At 36.6% G+C, this 19,247-nt stretch overlaps 1 protein-coding gene across 2 annotated transcripts in view; it reads right to left on the bottom strand.

The window, feature by feature from the left end:
- Window positions 1-18,567, bottom strand: part of tmtc2b (transmembrane O-mannosyltransferase targeting cadherins 2b) — a 105,474-nt gene extending 86,907 nt beyond the window's left edge. For both annotated transcript variants that reach the window (XR_014607688.1, XM_084124120.1), the window contains exon 1: window positions 18,176-18,567. Coding sequence is in view for 1 of the 2 variants with exons in the window: in XM_084124120.1 (XP_083980246.1) it covers window positions 18,176-18,258 (83 nt within the window). In the remaining variant the exon portion in view is untranslated. The remainder of the gene's footprint in view (window positions 1-18,175) is intronic.
- Between the last annotated feature and the right edge of the window lie 680 nt (window positions 18,568-19,247).

The following is a 19,247-nucleotide window of genomic DNA, read 5'->3' as shown; positions in this document are numbered from 1 at the left end:
GGCAAATAGCTGTTTGACACGAAAGCAGCTTTGGTTTTATTGGTTGGTCGAGACAATGTTCCACGCCAAGCTAACACCACAACACATCCTAATAAGTTCAACGATCCTTCTTACGTTACAACTGCACAAGTATGCCACTTAACTGCTTATTTAGAAAGTATGAACATTAAATTGTGGCATTGAAAATATCTCTGCAAACCGTAAATAAGCATGCAGATTGAATCAAGACTTGGCACGATTCTTTGTCAGACGCTCAAAGCATTTATTAGAGCTCTTTTGAAATGACAATAACTGGCTCATATTACACTTTTGGAACCACTGACTGCGAATACTCATAAATTCGCTCAGAGTTGAAGGCGTAATAGCAAAGGAGAACTGAAAGATGGTGTCAAAAATATGTATTTTCCACACAACTACCTATTATCGACATGACAGGATTGCCAAACCCAGTAATTCCCCAAACAAAATACTATCTTCACACAATAGTGACAAACCACAAAACTACCTCAAATGTCCTGCTATATGAAAGAGTTATCATCAAATACATCTGGACACAGACATAGTTTGGCAGTTAAAGCAACTTTCTAATGGTCGGATGACAGAGTTAAAAAACAAAAAACAAAAAGTTAAGTCACAAATAAAAGGAATCAAAATGATTTTCATGTTTTTCCAGCGTCACTTCAGATGCACCCTTGCGGCTGTTAAGGGCTTGAAATGCTACTGTAGTCATGATGATCAGCTTGTGTTAAATTATTTTATTATTTTTATTTTTCTCTTCTAAATACATTTATGCAATCTCAATGCATCATACTGCTCACAGACAAAACAAATTCCAAAATTTCTACAAAGAACATATAATAATATATAAAAAATATAAAGCACTGTTTATTTCATTTGTATTTTTGTTCTATTGTATTTACCTATGCTTGTAATTTGTTTATTTTTTCATGCAGATTCACTCCCCTACAAATTCACCCCAATCATTCTAGAATGATTCTTCAAGTCATCTGGTGAAATTGTTTTAATATCGCAATATATATAGCAGAAAAACAAAATATTGCAATGTGTCTGTCAGTGATTGCGCTTAAGATCTGAGCTTATTAAACTGCTTCAAGATAACTTTGAGTTTGTCAGAATTATCCCTGATGCTCTCTGTAGACAAACACTAAATGACTTCAAACAGTGGGAAGGAAACAGAAACAAAAGAAAATGTAGGATTGTGAGTGAAGAACTCAAATAGTGACTAGGGAATTTCATGGCAAGATGTAGAACTTTCATGGAAGGGGCTTGTCAATTTCACATTCATTTCTCACAGCTGGAAATGCTTGTCCCAGTCATAATAAATTCAATAGCTCTTCTCAATATACCCCTGGAGAAAGTTAGTATTAGCCTTTGCATAAAATCACATACCGATAACTGACCAATACCATGGGTGTCAAAAAGAAAGTGGAATAAAGAAAGAAAGAAAAGTGAAAGAACGAGCAAAAGAAAGCCAATTTCAATGCCAATTTCTGGTATAAAAACTAGTGACATTTCAGTATTGTGACGACCCCAATTACATTTACATTTAACTTTAAGCTTGAAAAAGTTCCACACTATACGTGCATGAAACATTCCCAATCTCAAGTCAGCATCTGTAGACTTTCAAGCTCAAGAAGTTTTATTTTCAACAAATATGTTTCCAAGTAACACTCTCCTGTGAATGTAACAGCATTACACAACAGTTTCAGTTATAGTTCAGCCTGTTCCAACAGAGAGAACCCTGTGGTAAAGATAATCAAGATGTTTCACGTGTTGTTTTTCTTTCTTTATAAACACAATTATGAAACGTAAGCCCTCCACGGTGTGCGAATGTAAAATTCATAGGAGAGAATGAGGGTTTTCTCAGTCCCAGACAAGGTGCCACTGAGGATTTAACCTTTAATCTGGTTTATCGGGAAAGTCTGAGCCCATAACAGCTGCCGTTCATTCAATCGGCACCACTGATTATTAAACACCCCCAAAAAGAGTTCAAATTTAATTTAGGTGTTGTTGCCTTCATTTACTTGCAACTTAAAGGAACAATTTGGGAACCGAACTGTTTACCCCATGTATATATATTAGTAAATTTGTTCTAAAAATATTTTTTTCTCACTTACATTGATTGGTATGGACTTTCATGTACGCAAGAGAAATATGGGCGAATGTTTCTCATGCGCACACAAATGTCCCTTTAGGGGCTCCATAGATTGGCATGCAGGTAAAACATGTTGTCCAATATGTAAAGGATGAATCCCTTTGGTTAAACAGAGTTGAAAAAGCATAATTTGAAAGTACAGTATGACTTAAGCCAAGTCAACCTGACTAGATGCCAAGTAGTCCTGTCAAGACCAGACCCAAAAGAAAGACAATCCTGGCCAATGGATGATTAAAGCATTTAAACAGAGCTTAAATTGTGATATTAACCAACGACAACCATTACACGAGCTGAAACCAAACCCTGTGAAAAGCCAAGTGCCTCCGCGGGTTCTGAGTATATAGATTTCAGAGGGAACTGCCATTTCAAATGGATCTTTCCGCTATAAATCAGATATGGTCTAAGTAAGACAAATAACTCTTGAATGCTCTTCATGCTGCACAGACAATATCCAATTTAACTTGAGAAACTTCAAAGTGACTGGAACGTCGACTTGAACGTGCCCACTTGGGTGAAGGAAATAATGGAAAGATCTGCAGCCAGCCACAGTGCCGGTCAAGCCATCAGCGTGACTCCAGCAGTAAGAAATGCAGGGTCTGTATTGTTCACTCAAATGTAAATATCCTATTCATACAAAGCAAGATGATCTTTGTTTAATGGCTGCCTTCCAGATTAGATCATGTTTAACCGGACAAATGCAACGGGTGTCTGAATACAGAACTGAGAGATAATTACTAAAATTAATTTATAATGGAGCTGATTACATGCTCTTAGACACTGTGCAGCAGCTGCTCTGGATGATTAATTTTAACATTGGCTGTGAAATGAACATTTAACCCAAGACGGCAAGATTATGTAAAATGAATAATCAATGTCACATTGAATGACAAGACTTGAAATAGGGTGGCTTAAAATAACAAATATAAGAAGTCTGAAAGATGTCAAAATATGTGTAGTGCAATATAATTTTAGGATTAAGACAACATATTAGCTTTTTCAACTCTGACCACAACCTAAATCCATATTCAGTGCTCTAAGCTCAAGTCAAAATGGACCCCATTTACTTTCTTTATAAATGATTCTGGTCTTACTACATTTGATTTAACAAGCCATGTTATTCTAACAAAAATAAAAACATTTTCTATTTTGTCGACGTCACAAACCATATGGCACCATTCTGTTACTGGACTACTAGCTTTCACAATCCAATCAATTTTAAATGTATAAACTCAACACCTTTTCTAGCTGAATACATTTAGGGTTTAAACCGCTGTTTTTGAATGAATCGGTTGAGCGGTTGAGTGAGTGAATCAATCAATCACTCATAATACTCAAAAAGATACTTAACTCATCATCACCTACTAATGTAATAATGTGACCTAAAGATTCACAGAATTAATTAGCAAACAAAGTGAACAATTCTTTTTGGTGAATTGACAAAAAAATCAATCAATCAATAAATCAATGCAATGATTAAAAATCAAGTATGTATTGCTCTTTTAGAACTCATAGTAGTTTGAAAAAATAAAATAGTAAAACAAAAAAGTAATAGACTCTAGGCCCTTCATTGGAGTCAACAATAACACTTCAGAATGAAATACATTTATTGGGGGGGATCGACTTCGAGTCCTCCCAAAACACTCTGCAAACACCACTTTATTGCCTCTTGACAACATTAGCAGAAGATACAGAGGATGCAACTTGGATAAACCGATGAATACAAGGTCAGTGTAAAATGTGGTTGGAAAGAAACCTCCCAGTTCTTAAGCTCCATTTGAGCATGAGCATCACTAAGCAATGCCCAATGGAAACATTGTCCTCTTAGGCTTGCGAGACGAAATTGGTCTTTCGTTTCTTAACAAAACCTGTTTTTTGGCTAACTGCCTTCTAAAGCTAGGAGCAAGATGTGATTACATTTCAATCTAAGTTCATGATTACCAGAGATCGCTGTCTCTCTCTCTCTCTCTCTTTTTTTCATGTCAGGCCATTACTGTGCAATTAAAGCTAGATTTTGCCAACAAACATTTGAAGGCAGGAGCCTGCCAATTCGTCTTACTACAGACAACCATTATTAATCACAGAGACAATTAACACACCCACATGCATAGACAAACACAAACCATTCCCCAGACACAGTGTGCAGGAAAGATGCCTTTCCCAGACACATTACGTTTATATGTCATTTAGGGCTGGAAAGTAGATGCTACAACCAACAGATGATGTCATTTTATGGCAATCTGCAAACAATGCATACATCTGCTGAGCTTTTCATCAATGTTTCTTGTAATAAATGTGAAAAGTGCTTTTGAAGTCCATGCATGGGTTTGCTATGAACTAGTAATGCTGTAATATGACACAAAACGCTTTAAGATGTGACTTGAGACAATAAATCCACTTCTGTCCATCACAGACAAACTGCATTACCAGGAAGCAACATCTCATCTTGACAGAGTGACTTCCATTACTGCATTAGATGTTTGGATTTCTGACCTTTGAAAGAGCCAGAGCCGTAGCCTAGCGGTGTGCAGACGTTCATTCATTCATTCGTTAAAAAAACAAAAACAAAAAACACTTGTGTAATGTAACCTTACCACAAGGTTCAACAAAATCAATCACAGACAGTGACAGGGCAGCACAATTGAGAGTTCCCAAACAGTTCCTTTATTTAAGTCCTTGATGAGAAGATGGAAACTTTGAAGTTATTGTGTTTGTCTCTCTGATGAGAACCATTGACATGGGCCTCAAACTTTTATAGCAGTCAATCACGCAAAAGCAAACATCTTCGATAAGCTGAAGAGGGTCCGCATCATTTAAAATGGTTTTAATTAGACACGTTGACATTTTCAACATGTTGGCAGTGAAGCTGGTGGGCTACATCTGGTGGACTACATCTACTTATTGATTATTTAAAGATCCCCACCAAGTCATCAAGGGCGTTTCTTCAGTTCTTAGTTTGTTATTCTTTGAACACTTAAACCTAATCACACTTTTAGACTGAGCTAGAGTCTTTCACTAATCATGCTTAGAGTCTTTTCTGCAGAATAAAAAAGGCTTTTTTTTTTCTTTTTTTTTTCAAATCTGGGATATTCAGAAGAAGCAAGAACGTTACACTTAATTTTGTGGCAGGATCAGTGGCCAACCTGTCAAAAAGACACATGTACTCTCTCAAAAGCTAAATTTCCTTTGAGACCCAAAAATAAACCTCCACTAACTCCCCCATCAAGGAAAGGAAGACCCCACTCTGCCTGATGTCCCACTGGGCAAACTAAACAGTGCGTGAGTTCAAGAGCAAGGGAAAACTTCCTGTAGTTCCGCTTTCTCAAGATCAATGCTCTGCAACACACACAATACACAAAAGCATTTCTTTATCTGGAGGAATGCCTGACTGGACATCTTTTCACAGTAAAGCATAGGATGAAAACTTTCCATTTGGTTTTATGACTGGTATTACTATTAATAATACTATTATTTTTAGTGTGAGAAGTGTAAAAATTTGATATAGAAACTTGATATAGACCTTTTAGAGTAAACAGTGGATGTTGGAATAGTATCCGGTCTAGGAATGTCAAAAGTTGGTTAATAATAAAACCGCAAGTCTGAATGGATTGAATAAGCAAGGTCAAGCTAAGCGCAATGCAAATAATGGTGTGTGTCTATTATATTGCAAAAATATTGCACAATATTATACTCCAATAATCTCCAGAAAGAGCACAAAGACACCACTTCCTGAAAACTCACTTCAATCACGGTTTACTTCATTTTGAATATATGTTCCATTGTTTTACATTGTTATATGATTGAAATTTGTTTCTCTGATCTTTATTGTATTACTGGCAGCACAATTGTTTACAACACTGAGAATATAAATATTTCTTGGGCACCAATTTGGAAAATTTAAAATGATTTCTAAAGGATCGCTTGACAACGAAGACTGGAGTAATGGCTGCCGAAAATTCAGTTTCACAAAAAACAAAATGCATTTTAAGATTTTACTGTTTAATTTGATGAATTTTAATGTAATTTTAATGAAATAAATGCAGCATTGTTGAGCAAAAGAATTTGAAAATCCTACTGAACTCAAACTTTTGAACGGTATACATTTCTTCTTACATACAAGAGAGGGTTTTATTATTCATTAATTTAGCATTAGTTTTTTTTCTAAATTGGTATCGAGACTTGTGCAATTTCACTTGTTTTGCTGTCGACTACTAAAATTACAGTGTTCTGACAACCCTAATCTAGTCTGTCTCATAAACTACTCTACAAATGCTCTTCCCTGTCATATTGCTGCTGATGTCAGAGCTAGAGATGTATGTATGCATTACAGTGATGACAGAAGAGATAACTTGGAAGTAGGACAACATGAACGCTGTTCCAAAAGCAGTGACTCAACCTCCAAGATGTTCTATGCGATCACTCACAGCAAAAGGAAGCCTCGGTGACTGCTGCTGGGTTTGATTTGCTCCCTCCTTCGCTCATTTCTACTGAAAATGTATCAAAATTAAAAAAGAACAGACATCTCAGTGCAGTCTTGGTCTCCTCAGAGACTGATATTGGTATCACAGATCACAGAATGAATGTTGAAAGACAGAAAACTGGTGACAAACAGCAAGTGTTGTTTTAGACATTCAGAAGTGTCCTCCATGGGGCCAATTAACAAAAGCAATGTGAAGGCCCACAAATTCATTTCTATATAACAAGCTCTAAATCAGTTTTTTCCAAGCCCCCAAAACTCTGTTGTGTAAATGAACGGCCAAAAAGTAAACGGACCCTTAATTCTGGGGTAAATTGTCCCTTTAAAGCAGTCAAATAACTCAAACCACAAATTAAGATGTTATTTTTAAATAAAACACCTGTCTACTAGAGATACAGGAAACCAGACGGCAGGTAAACAGGTAAACAAGGTTTACCGGCAGGTAAACAAGGACGCCCTGTGCTAATCATACCATTTGGCCTTTACATCGTATTCTAAAGCCTTTATTACTAAATACCAGAATCTAATCCTCCTATCCCCCTGATCTCTGTAAAAACCAAACGGGCACTGCCCATCTGGCATGATGTCAGATATGGAAAGCAGACGCCGGCTCACATGCCCTAGTTTGCTTACATGAGGTTGGCAAAGTCATCTCTGGCTTGCAAATCCGGCCACAGGATTGCTGAATCAAAGGTAATCTCAATGATAAGATCAGTGTAGAAAAAGGACTGTGGAAAAAAAAACCTTTAGAGAAATGAAAGCTTTACTGAGCCTGAGCCAAAAACAACATAATTTGTTGACTTTGCATAAATGCATTAAAAGATTTGTGCAAATATTTAAAGATCTTTAAAAAGAAAGAAAGAGGGAATACTTTTTGGATTACTGAAAGTCTCAGTAAAATGATTTCCATTTCACTGATACTTATAGAAAGAAGTAAATGCAACCGTTTAAAAAAAAATCTGGTGTTAAGATCTAATACTGCTATGATCTTAAACAATTCAATGCATTTTAAATAAATAGATGTTTATGTTGTATATACAGTACAGGTCAAAAGTTTGGAAACATTATTTTTTTTTATATTTTTGAAAGAAGTCTCCAATGCTTATCAAGGCTGCGTTTATTTGATCAAAAATACAGAAAAAAAAACAGTAATATTGTGAAATATTATTACAACTTAAAATAATAGTTTTCTATTTGAATATACTTTAAAAAATAATTTATTCCTGTGATGCAAAGCTGAATTTTCAGCATCATTACTCCAGTCTTCAGTGTCACATGTGACATCCAGTCTATCACATGATCCTTTAGAAATCATTCTAATATTCTGATTTATTATGAGTGTTGGAAACAGTTCTGCTGCCTAATATATTTGATGAATAAAAGGTTAAAAAGAACTGCATTTATTCAAAATAAAAAAATATTTTCTAATAATATAAATCTTCTTTACTATCACTTTTTTTAATCAATTTAACACATCCTTGCTGAATAAAAGTATTGATTTATTTTAAAAAAATAAAGAAAAATTACTGACCCCAAATTACTGACCAGTAGTGTATATTGTTGTTACAAAAGATTTCTATTTTTAAAAAATTTGCTTCCTTTTTTAATTTTAATTGTAATTTTTTTACTTTTTATTCATCAAAGTATCCTAAAAAAGTATCACAGGTTATGACAAAATATTAAGCAGCAGAACTGTTTCCAACTTTGATAATGAATCATCATATTAGAATGATTTCTAAAGGATCATGTGATAGACTGGAGTAATGATCCTGAAAATTCAGCTTCAATTATTTTAAATTGTAATAATATATCACAATATTACTTTTTTTTGTATTTTTGATCAAATAAATGCAGGCTTGATGAGCAGAAGAAACTTCTTTCAAAAACATTAAACATAGTAATGTTTCCAAACTTTTGACCTGTACTGTACTGTACTGTACAATATATATTATACTGTTTGGATTTATAACTATACTTTCAGGCTTATAACTATATATTAGGATTTGCATCTATATATTCAGGCTTATATTCAGATTCACATATTCGGATTTCATATATTGAAATCATATATGAATCCGATAAGCAACCAGTACAAAAAAATGACTATACCCTATAAGGTAAAAACAACGCACCTAAAAACACCTAAATAATGCTCTGGTCTTCAGCGGAAGATGTCTGTCCTGGCACGTACATGTTTGCAGGGCTGATCAGATTTGCGGGTTTGCGTTTCTGACAGGTTGATAGATACACAAAAGCAATGCATCTATTCCCTGCTCCAAGGAAGAAGAAAAAAAGCACTTCATTGTTCATTTGAGCCAATAGGCAACACAAATGAGGCTTATTTCTCATCAGTGAGCGGCGACGCTAATGGTGTGCACAGGCGGAAGGGTGAATAGAGACCACACAGCTCTCCACAAAGCACAAAAGTTTCTTGGCCAGGTCATGTCGCAGCTTCCTCCGCAGGCACAGAAGCTGCATAGGAGACACTAGAAGGTAGACCAAAGAAAAGAGAGGCTTGCTTTATTTTTTTTAAGTGCACTATAGCATCCTCCTCAGACGCTAGCAACAGGGGGGTTTTGTGCTTCAAATGGATCAGACGCTTTCCTGACACAGCACCCCCCACAATCCACAGGGCACTGCTAATCCTATTAAAATGAAGGCAGGCCGGCACAGGACCGGAACATGGCAATAGATCCATCAAGAATATTAGATGGAAATCAAAGCTCTTGTCTCTGGCCTTTACCCAACTAGTGAAATGAACGAAAATGATTTGAGACCTGTGTGTAATGAACAGGCCGTGACATCACATCAACATTTTGTGAAATGGCTTCCATCTAAATATCCCCTGAAGCATCAGCACACTAATTGACAGATAAAATCCATCTTTCTGTCAGTACAGCCAAGTTATATTCTTTTGCAAGTTCTTTCTTGTCTATAATGTAATTTATGAGAGTGGTTGTAGTGGTTGTTATTTTGACAAATATTGTGACTTCGACTTGAACTGTGATATGATACGTACGTGTAATATTTCTGCTGCTCAGATACAGCCAAAAAAAAAAAAAAAAAAAATCCCACTGAAACAGCAGCTTGATGCACGAAAACTATGCAAGAGTGAAACAGAACTCGAGTGTCTTTGGATTTACATTGTATATGAACTTTGTTGAAAGTGAAGTTTTGTTGTATTTAATTCATTTATATTATTTAGCTGTCAACTTTGCTTTAATAAAACTCTAGCAAAGCTAAGTGAAGGTGAAGAAATTGACCACAAATTATTACAATATTATAATACAATTCTAACATTCAAAATAATAATAATGTATTCTTAGTATTCTTTGTTATTATTATTTGAATATTATTCATTATGCATTTAACTTTTTTTCATTTGATTGTGTAACCCTAGTTTATAGGACAAAGGGAAGAACATGGCTTACCTTAATTTGCATACAGTTTACAGTTTAAGCATAGGCTTAATTCTACCTTAATTAGTGGCTAATGTGATTAGTTCAACAATTGAAGGGGGCAGAAAGAAGGCGGCCAAAGTAATGAATCTAGACAGATAATCTGTTAGGTTTAAATTAAAATGACAGCCGCAAAGACGCAGCACGATTGCGGAGGTAGCCATGCGATCCTACAGCATGTCCAAAAAAAGTTAATCTGCACTGCTGTCTTCTACTGTGCAGTAAACCTGCCGTACATATGGCCTCCCTCTTCCAGCCCTGATTACGGCCTGTCTGATTTAGAAGGCCTGAAAGGCCATCAGCTGTGACCAACAGCCCATTTTAGAGCCCCTATGGGCAGCGATGGGTCAGGCCGCACTGGCCTGCAGTTTATTTCGGCTCACACATCACAAATGACAATCATCTGCCCTGGCAATCACAGAGAGAAGCTGCTCCCTCAGAGGGCCAATGGAGTGGGATGACGGCCATCCAATCTCAGTCTGTTCTGACAAAGCTTCACTTCAGTAATCAAGCTGGAGGGACAGCCCCCCTCTGCTGCTTACCAAGACGATTGAGGAGAGAGGGGAAAAACCTCGGCTCGCTCCCAATCCCGACATTTCAGTCTAGACGCCATCTGGACAATGGACATGGTTATCAAGAGGCACCTGCATGATTTAAGTATTTTAGCTGTTGCTTTTTAAAATAAAAGCACAAGATAATAGTTTGTTCCAATGTTTGATGTCTATAAAGAAGTAATTTGCAAATGATTAATCATAGTAAAGCATAATTTTGAGTTCAAAAAGGAATACAGAGCTTTGATCTGATGCTTAATAGCGATGCACTGTAAAACTTGAAGGGAGAGTTCACCCAAAAATGAAAATTCTGTCATCATTTACTCACTCAAGTTGTTCCAAACTTGTATGAATTTATTTCTTCTAAACACAAAAGAAGATATTTTGAAGAATGTTGGTAACCAAACAGTTGATGGACCCCTGCAGTGACTTATATAGTATTTTTTTTTTCCATATTATAGAAGTCAATGGGGTCAATCAACTCTTTGGTTACCCATATTCTTAAAATATATTCATTTGTGTTCAGCAGAAGAAAAAAAAAATCATACAGGTTTGGAACAACTTGATGGTGATGATCAGAGGAATTTTTGTATAACAGGTATTTGTACAGTTCTTGTTTAATTCATTAATGTCGTTTCTTTGTAATTATTTGTGAAATTTACAAGCAGTTTCTGTGGTATTCAAATTCTAGTACACCATTCTAGTAAAAATGCTGGAAACTGCTTTTGTTCCGATCCCTATAATCCCAATTTAATTTAATATAATTTTTTACAAAGAGTGAATATATCAATGCATCACAAAACTTTGGATACTTTGGATTTTGTTAAATATAATTATCAAGTGGCAGGTCATCTACACAAGTGTAGACTCTTTAAAAAGGTTTTTCAAAGTTGTTTCTATGCACAAAAGCGTGAGAGATTGAAAGATATTCCTCAAATTCACTCTGATTATGATAGTGTGAGGCAGCTGGAGATACCAATTGTAATTTTTAGGCTACATACCTTTACAGAACATTTCAGAATACACCTCTGCACTGGTATTTCTATCCGAGACATAGAGAATGGTGTTTTTCAGTCAGTTTAAACCCCAGACACAGAAGAACCGCAGTAAATTGGAGAAATAGTTGGTCCGAGTTTATAGCCCTGAAAGTTGACCTTACGAGGTCATGGCCATAGTAATTGTTAGTCAGATTACTCAGTGGGAGACACCAAAACCCCACACAAACACCAACTACAGTAGGGCGGGTTGTGTTTAATAGTGTTTGTGGTTTGTCAGAAGGCCCGCTGACCCAAAACTCAGAGGTTAGAATACGTCACAGAGAGAATGGTCCAAGAGGATCCTCAGAGAACAAAAATATCTACAATCCACAACTATTAATGGTCCACAACCCTGGTGTTTCTGAGGGCAATGACAACAATGTTTTCCAGTCTAGCAATACACTAATTTACACTTTATCGATATACTAATAAAATGCATAACTTCAATGCTTTGGAAACCTTTTGTGCAATGGAAAGTTATGGATGTTAAAGGTTCTTCAAGGAACCGTCAATACCAATAAAGAAGAGTGAAATATAATACAATATATATTTGCGACAGTCGAAATATATGTTACAGAGGAAAAAAAAGCTAATACTATAAAAACTTTTTTTAAATCCATATAAAAACACGCTAAATTAATTCCACTGAGATTGCCATAAAACACAGACGTCACAGATCTTTTCTTTAGTAGACAGTTTGTATGCCAGAGTCGATTCACGCATGTCAAGACTTACACCACTTATGTTGCGGTTCCTAATAAAGTTACAAGCCAACTGGTTACAGGTTGCTGACCAAAGCAAATTTAACCAGCATTTGTCACTATGACAGTGTTAACTTTGGGCTCTGATTCCATCTATACAGTCATGCAATGGCAGACTACAGTCACGCCATAATGAACTTAAAGCAAAAATATTTATAATGCCGTGAAAGCGAATGCAGCTGTTTCACAGTGAAATGGCACAGGTGGCTGTTCAATCTGGTGTTTTATTTTATGACATCTCTACTCAAACCAAAAGATGAGGCAATACGTTTCCCTCATTCTGGATGTGCCAAAATACTCCCTGAAGTTATATGACTTAACCCACAGTTTGAATTCTCTTAAACCTGCAAGTCACTGGCACGCACTTGGTGTAGTTTTGCACTGTCTGTGCATAAAAATTGATGAGCCTCGGTTTTAATCTTATCCCAAAAGATCTAATCATAGAAGTCAACCATTTACAAGTCTCACAAGGAAACACATTGCACTAATTAATAAAGAAGAGCAATGCAGAAAACACAACAGACTAACAAACAAAGAGTCTCTACAGTGTCTGACTGAAGTACGAACAGACACATTGCACTTGACCACAATATGCCAATGATCCGAGCGCCTTCTCGCAAGGGACTCTTTGAGTCAATGGCATAATCGTAGTCATCTGGAATGCTGATGTCTACATCAAACTCCCCATGAATCCTCAAACAAAAGTACAGAAGAGGAGTAACAAAAATATAAAAAAAAAGAGAAACACCCACAATGCTTTGCAAACATGACCATCTGGACTGAGCTGTTGGAGGATTAAAAGGGGGCCGTGTAAGGGTGCTGTGAGCTCTCCCGCTCTAATTTTTCTCTCTCAGAGATAATTACAGGGTACCACTGGGATGGACGGATTGAGGAGAGAGATGCTCCGAGTCTGGGTTGCCGCCCTTGGATCTCAACATCACCACAGAGCCAAAGTGTGCGGTCGGATCCACAGGGTGGACACTCCAGCAGTGCCTGAGGAGAACAGAGCCAGACAGCACCACAAAACCCAAACCAACAGCACAGACTATTTAAAGCACACACCAGCTCATCCCTGCAGCCTCAGCTAAACAGGCTTGGTAACTAAACTACCAATAGAAGCACTCGGAAAATTGCTTAATGGAGAGGAGTCAGTATAAAGATAAAAGCACCAAAGAAGTGCTTTTTTTTAAAGCACACATTTAATAACACACTTATAACAATATTTTGGATTGTTAATCAATTTTTTTTTTTTTTTTTTTTTTATTCATTGCACTAACATTTTTCTGGAATTAATCCCACCTAAAAATACAATTTGTAATATATTTTTCTACTATAATACATATGTTCACACTGAATATCCTAAATAACGTAGACAGTATATTTTGTGTATTTGTTTATTTACTTCATCTACTATGAATGAAGGCAAGTATCACTGATACCAATACTGCTACTGATGTCTCTATTTAATGGATCTTTTCTCAAATTCTGGGGATGAAATTAATAATTTAACAATACAGTATAATTACAAGCCATCGTTTTTAACATTTATTGGGCTTTTAAAAGGAACAACACTGAATTTAAGTGAACTTGAAACAATATTTACATAAAGCTATTATAATAAATGTCACATAGCTATGCCTTTATAGTGTTGAAAATATTGTAGTAATATGATGCTGTTTCTGTCAATATTAAATCTCTGTCTGAACGAAAGCTGCCATTTAATTTTTCGCAAAGTAAATATATGCTATCAATATTTTAGAACCTCTCGATACAAGGTAAGAATCGCAAGTATTTACACACACATAAACACACACACACACACACATACACATATACACATATTATATATATATAAGCCCTCTTTGTTTCCATTTCTACAAAATTTAAATAATTATTTCTGCTTACACAGCCAAGGTTGCAGAGAAAGAGAATTTTGTTTTTTATTTACAACTAATATCATACAATGGTTCACTTCACTGTACACACAAATCCCATTCTACATTATTTTCAGCTCCAAATTCTTTTACACTATGAAAAAGGTCACATTATGGAAGATAAATACATTGCAAATGCCATTTCGAGCTGTCTTCATAAGTACTTGTGGAGGAAGCAGTCAAAACTTATCTGATGCTATTTGACATGTGAAAGGAAAAAAGAAAAATTAGCCATTTAAGGAACTCCTTCATCCAAAGCTGCCTTCTTTCCAAAACCACAAACCCTAAATAAATACAGCCTGCAAGAACTTGAAACGGCAATGGGTTTGCCCTCAATTTCAGGTGAATGACGACGATTCCTCATGCGACTTCATCTATCAGGCTTCTGGACAGGTTCACAGCAGGCCACGGAGATGAGGCCATAACTCAGCCCTGGCATCTCTCCACTCTTTTCTCCATCTCTGCTCTGGGTGTGAGGATTATGGCATCACAGATATGAGCTCCACGAGTTATGGCCTCCACTCAGCGGAGCAGGTGTCAGGGTCGGGTGTGATTTGGAGACAGAGAGCAGATACGGAGAGCTCCCTGGGGAATGCTGGGACACACAGCACTAAAGTCAAGCTTACTGAACGTCTAATAGACCTGAGTGATGGTATGTCACAACAGAGTAAACAGTTCACGGATACCAGCAGAGAAAGCAGCTGAAGTTTTTAATGAGGAAGCAATAGAAAATGTAGTACCGGTAATAGCTATTTCTCATATTATTAGATGGACAATTTCCTTTTAGATTTACAGCAACTGTCTTCATAAATGGATTTAACAGTGCATCATAAATAAAACCACAAGACAAAGAGATGCAGATGCACTTTTAAAAGGCAACTTATTTAAATCAGGAATGAAATGTTTTTTCACTTAGAATTCTGTTATAATCCTTAAGACAAAAATTCCTGTTATAAACTTCTTCCAACATGAAACAGCCATGAGTTGCCTGAAAATTAAACTACATGTCATGCTTAAAAAGTGACTTGACGTATAACTCTTGCTGCCTTTGCCATCAAAATTTCACATTTTTCAGCTTTTTAGCCAGCATTTTGAAGCGAATGTTTTGTGCATTAAGCTGGTTGCAATATATATGTGCAGAACCACTTTGCTAAGTGCTCCGTTTCCTGTCCCCACATTAAAAATCATAAACCCCATTCCTCAACGCTTTTATTATGCTCCAAAATCAAACGCCAACCTCCCGTTTTTAATAAAGCCCTTATACGACTAGGGATATCTGATAGTGCTCTCTTAAATGTTACCAACATTGGTCCTCACAAGCCTGTGGTTCAATAACAGAGGTCAGTGCAGTGATTTAGGAGATGGTTCTCGCTTACACATGTGATATCAGGATTCAAAAAAAGGCTTCTCGTCCCTCACCACGTCACATCTGCTCTTTCTCAGAGCAAATTAAACGATAACTAGCACAGGGTGTGTAACACTGGCCAGGACCGGCCTGAAACTCGTTTCTGTGCTCTTTCCACCTCAAGGAACGCTGTGAGACAAAATGTCATTTCAGTTTTTAAATGACGCCTGCTGCTAATTACAAAAATGAGGCATAAAAACAGAAGGTATACTGCTTGAAAAGTCTACTCAGACTGCAGCTTACACAAAAATACCAATATACAGTGCACAATTTGTGTGCTACTATACAAGTAGTAACGGGTACTTTGGTATTATTGCCCAGAGGACTGTACTTGCTCTAATAGCTAAGGAAAATTAAAAAGAAACTCGTGTCAAGACGCCCTGAGGAAAACAATTTTTTTTAAAGATTCCACACATTTTTGAGATAGTCAAGTGCACCAAGAAAGAAAAACATGTTAAGCCTATGGTTCTTATAGCATAAGAAAGTTGTTAGGCGTCTAATTAAATAAATTAGTCACAGTAAATTTAGGAATCTAACCCTGGAGACACATTCATTTCACAATCGGCGACAGTTGACGCGTTCATCGCTTGATTGCTCTCTGGATTATTGCTTCTCAACTGTGCGGAACTGTCATGCAGCTCTAGGTTTCTTTAATGTTATTATAAAGTGCCCTAACGCTACTTAGGAAAATAAATTTGTCATCCCCATGGGGTGGCAGGGTGAAAAGCTTATGAAGAGCTACTGTTCTCCCTGTGAGAGTTGATGGATATTTGGCTTTGCCATCCATTAAAAACAAGTGGCCGGAGCAAGTGTTGAGATATTGTTTTACAAAAAGTATTTAATATTACTAGGGTTTGGATCAGATATTTATGATATTTTCATGACGTTCTGGTTAATAACTGGGTTCTACTTATTTAATTAAAAACATGCATTGCGACTGGTCTTTACTTCTAAGTCTGTTCCCCCTATGTTCCCCATAGATTACTGGTAGGGTTAGGAATAGGATTAGGTTTAAAGTCCATAGGAAACAAAGGGGAGCAGACTTCGACAACACCGGTCCGAATCCCAAACGAATTAGTCCTATTAACTGGTTATTTTTGGTTGAATCAAAACCATACAGAGCAGCCAGAACAGTACGATTCCCCAACAGATGACGAGTCTGTTCTTTTTAGGGAATTAAAGTGATAGTTCACACATTTTTTTTTAATTTTCTTCACTTACTCACCCTCATGTTGTTCCAAACCTTTCTTACATTGAACACAAAAGAATATATATTAAAGAATGTTGGTAACCAGACAGATGACGGCACCTATTGACTTTAATAGTATTTTTTCCCCCTTCTATGGAAGGCAATGGGTGCCGTCAACAGTCTGGTTACCAACATTCTTCAAAATATCTTTTTTTGTGTGTTCAACAGAACACAGAAAGAAATAAACGCATACAGGTTTGGAACAACCTGAGGGTGAGTAAGTAATGACAAAATTTTCATTTTTGAGTGAACTATCCTTTTAAAAACACGTAATAATCAGTTGTTGTGGTTCCTGAATTAATCTGACTTGCTCACTGAACCGCAAATTACGTTCGTAATGTCTGATCCAAAATTAACCAAAAACTGTATTTATGGCTTGTGAGACTTCAATCATAGGTTTCTGATATCACAATGTGTAATCAATTATATTTTATGAATGAACGTAATTTTAGTGAGATTATTTAATGTAGGCTAACAGTTCTAATTCGATCGCACTTGTCCCGCTTAAAAAAAAAAAAAAAAAAAAAAAAAGTAATTTAAAGTCACTAAAAATCTGTGATAACACTTTTTAATTATCTTGTATTATTATTATTATTCATGTGTGGCAGAAGACTGCTGGGGGCAGTAATAATTCAAATTTATGTCTTCCTCAAAAGTACTAAAATGATCATAAATGCAATCGGAACATAGTCTAATTCCCATTCCTAAATATCACCATCTGACACTAATCCTAAATTACCAGGCTCAAACACGGCCAGTTCCCCCGGGCTGACACAATTCCGCTGTAATAAATAAACGGACAGATTGTGATATTCTTAGCATCATCACTTTACATTCGATCACAAACAGAAAGCACGTGATTCGCGTCCTTGAGCGCATTGCAAAACAAAACCAGCAAAACACGCGCAGCACTCGAGGTTTGAAACTTGCACGGCTGGCTCTGTTTATCTACTGACAGTTGTCATGCTCGCGCCGCCATTCCCTGCGTTGTCGCAACATGTAACAGAATCAAAAGAACAAAAGCCGCCGCTACTACATTCGGCTCAACGTTCTCCGGTTGCTACGAAACCGCTGAACTCACTGAGATGAGGAAGAACGTGCTGATGTATCAGAGTCATTCATTGGCATACCTGTCATCGTAGCAGAAATCGGCGTCCAGTGTGTTGACATACAGGAGCAGTGCCACGGCGCTGCACACCAACTCTGCGATCATCTCTCAAAAAAAGAAAAGAAGGAAAGGAAATGAAAGAGTTGAAGGATGATATTAAAGCCCTTTTTTGATTTCTCTCTTCGTCTTTGTCAAAATGCCTCTGCCAGAAAACAATATCCGAGTCCCCATCCTTGCAAAGAGTTGAAATGAATTATCCAGACATCCTCCTCTTAACCCATGTTATTTGCGGAGAGAATCCTGTAAGGTAGAGTGGATGGGGCACGTGTAGTATTTACAGTACTGTCTACTGTGTTTGGGCGTCCTTACACCGAGAGTGTTGAGGTGATGCATAGTGAACGCCGAATAAATGTCGTGATTGAGCCGCGTGTGGTTAGTGGCTCCAGTGCGCATGCGCAAAACCCCTCCTCCTGGGTATGTATACACATGCACACGGTCTGACTTAACCCTCTATTGCACGCATTATAACATGTTTACGCTTTGTTTGATTCACTTTTCATGCATAAAATGAACCTGTTTAGTGACCTAAAACGTTTTTGAGCAATAACATGTGGGTGTGTTTTAAGTAGTCTATCATGTTTCAGTTCCAGAATTTAAATAAATCTGACATTTCTGACCTTTTAAATAAAGAAAAATATCTGTGCTTTCTAATGAATTTGAACTTTTTAACAGCTATTCGTCTTTTGCCATCTGTTATATTTGCTCATATTTATGTTACATTTTATGTTGCTTATTGCATTATTCTGGTGTAGTGTGTTCTGGTGGTGTTTGTCATTGTGTATATGACACTGACTGTGCACTGTTTGGGTAATGGTTTACCAATTGCCAAAATTGGTAATTTTCTGGCAACAACAGCTGACGTTTTTGTTCTGTAAATTTAACAGGATTTTTTTTTACAGTGAAATGAATGCATGAGTAGGACCATATTATTTTTCATACAGATACATTAACTTATCATGACCATTACCATGCTAAACGTTTATTCTGTCATGACTGAGCTTTCTTCTGAAGCCTAAAATGTGTCTCATGACATA

This window comes from Abramis brama (genome assembly GCF_963993115.1).
Source record: "Abramis brama genome assembly, chromosome: 9".
Taxonomy (NCBI): domain Eukaryota; kingdom Metazoa; phylum Chordata; class Actinopteri; order Cypriniformes; family Leuciscidae; genus Abramis; species Abramis brama.
The sequence above is the reverse complement of the archived record's forward strand: the minus strand, read 5'-3'. Positions and strand labels throughout refer to the sequence as shown.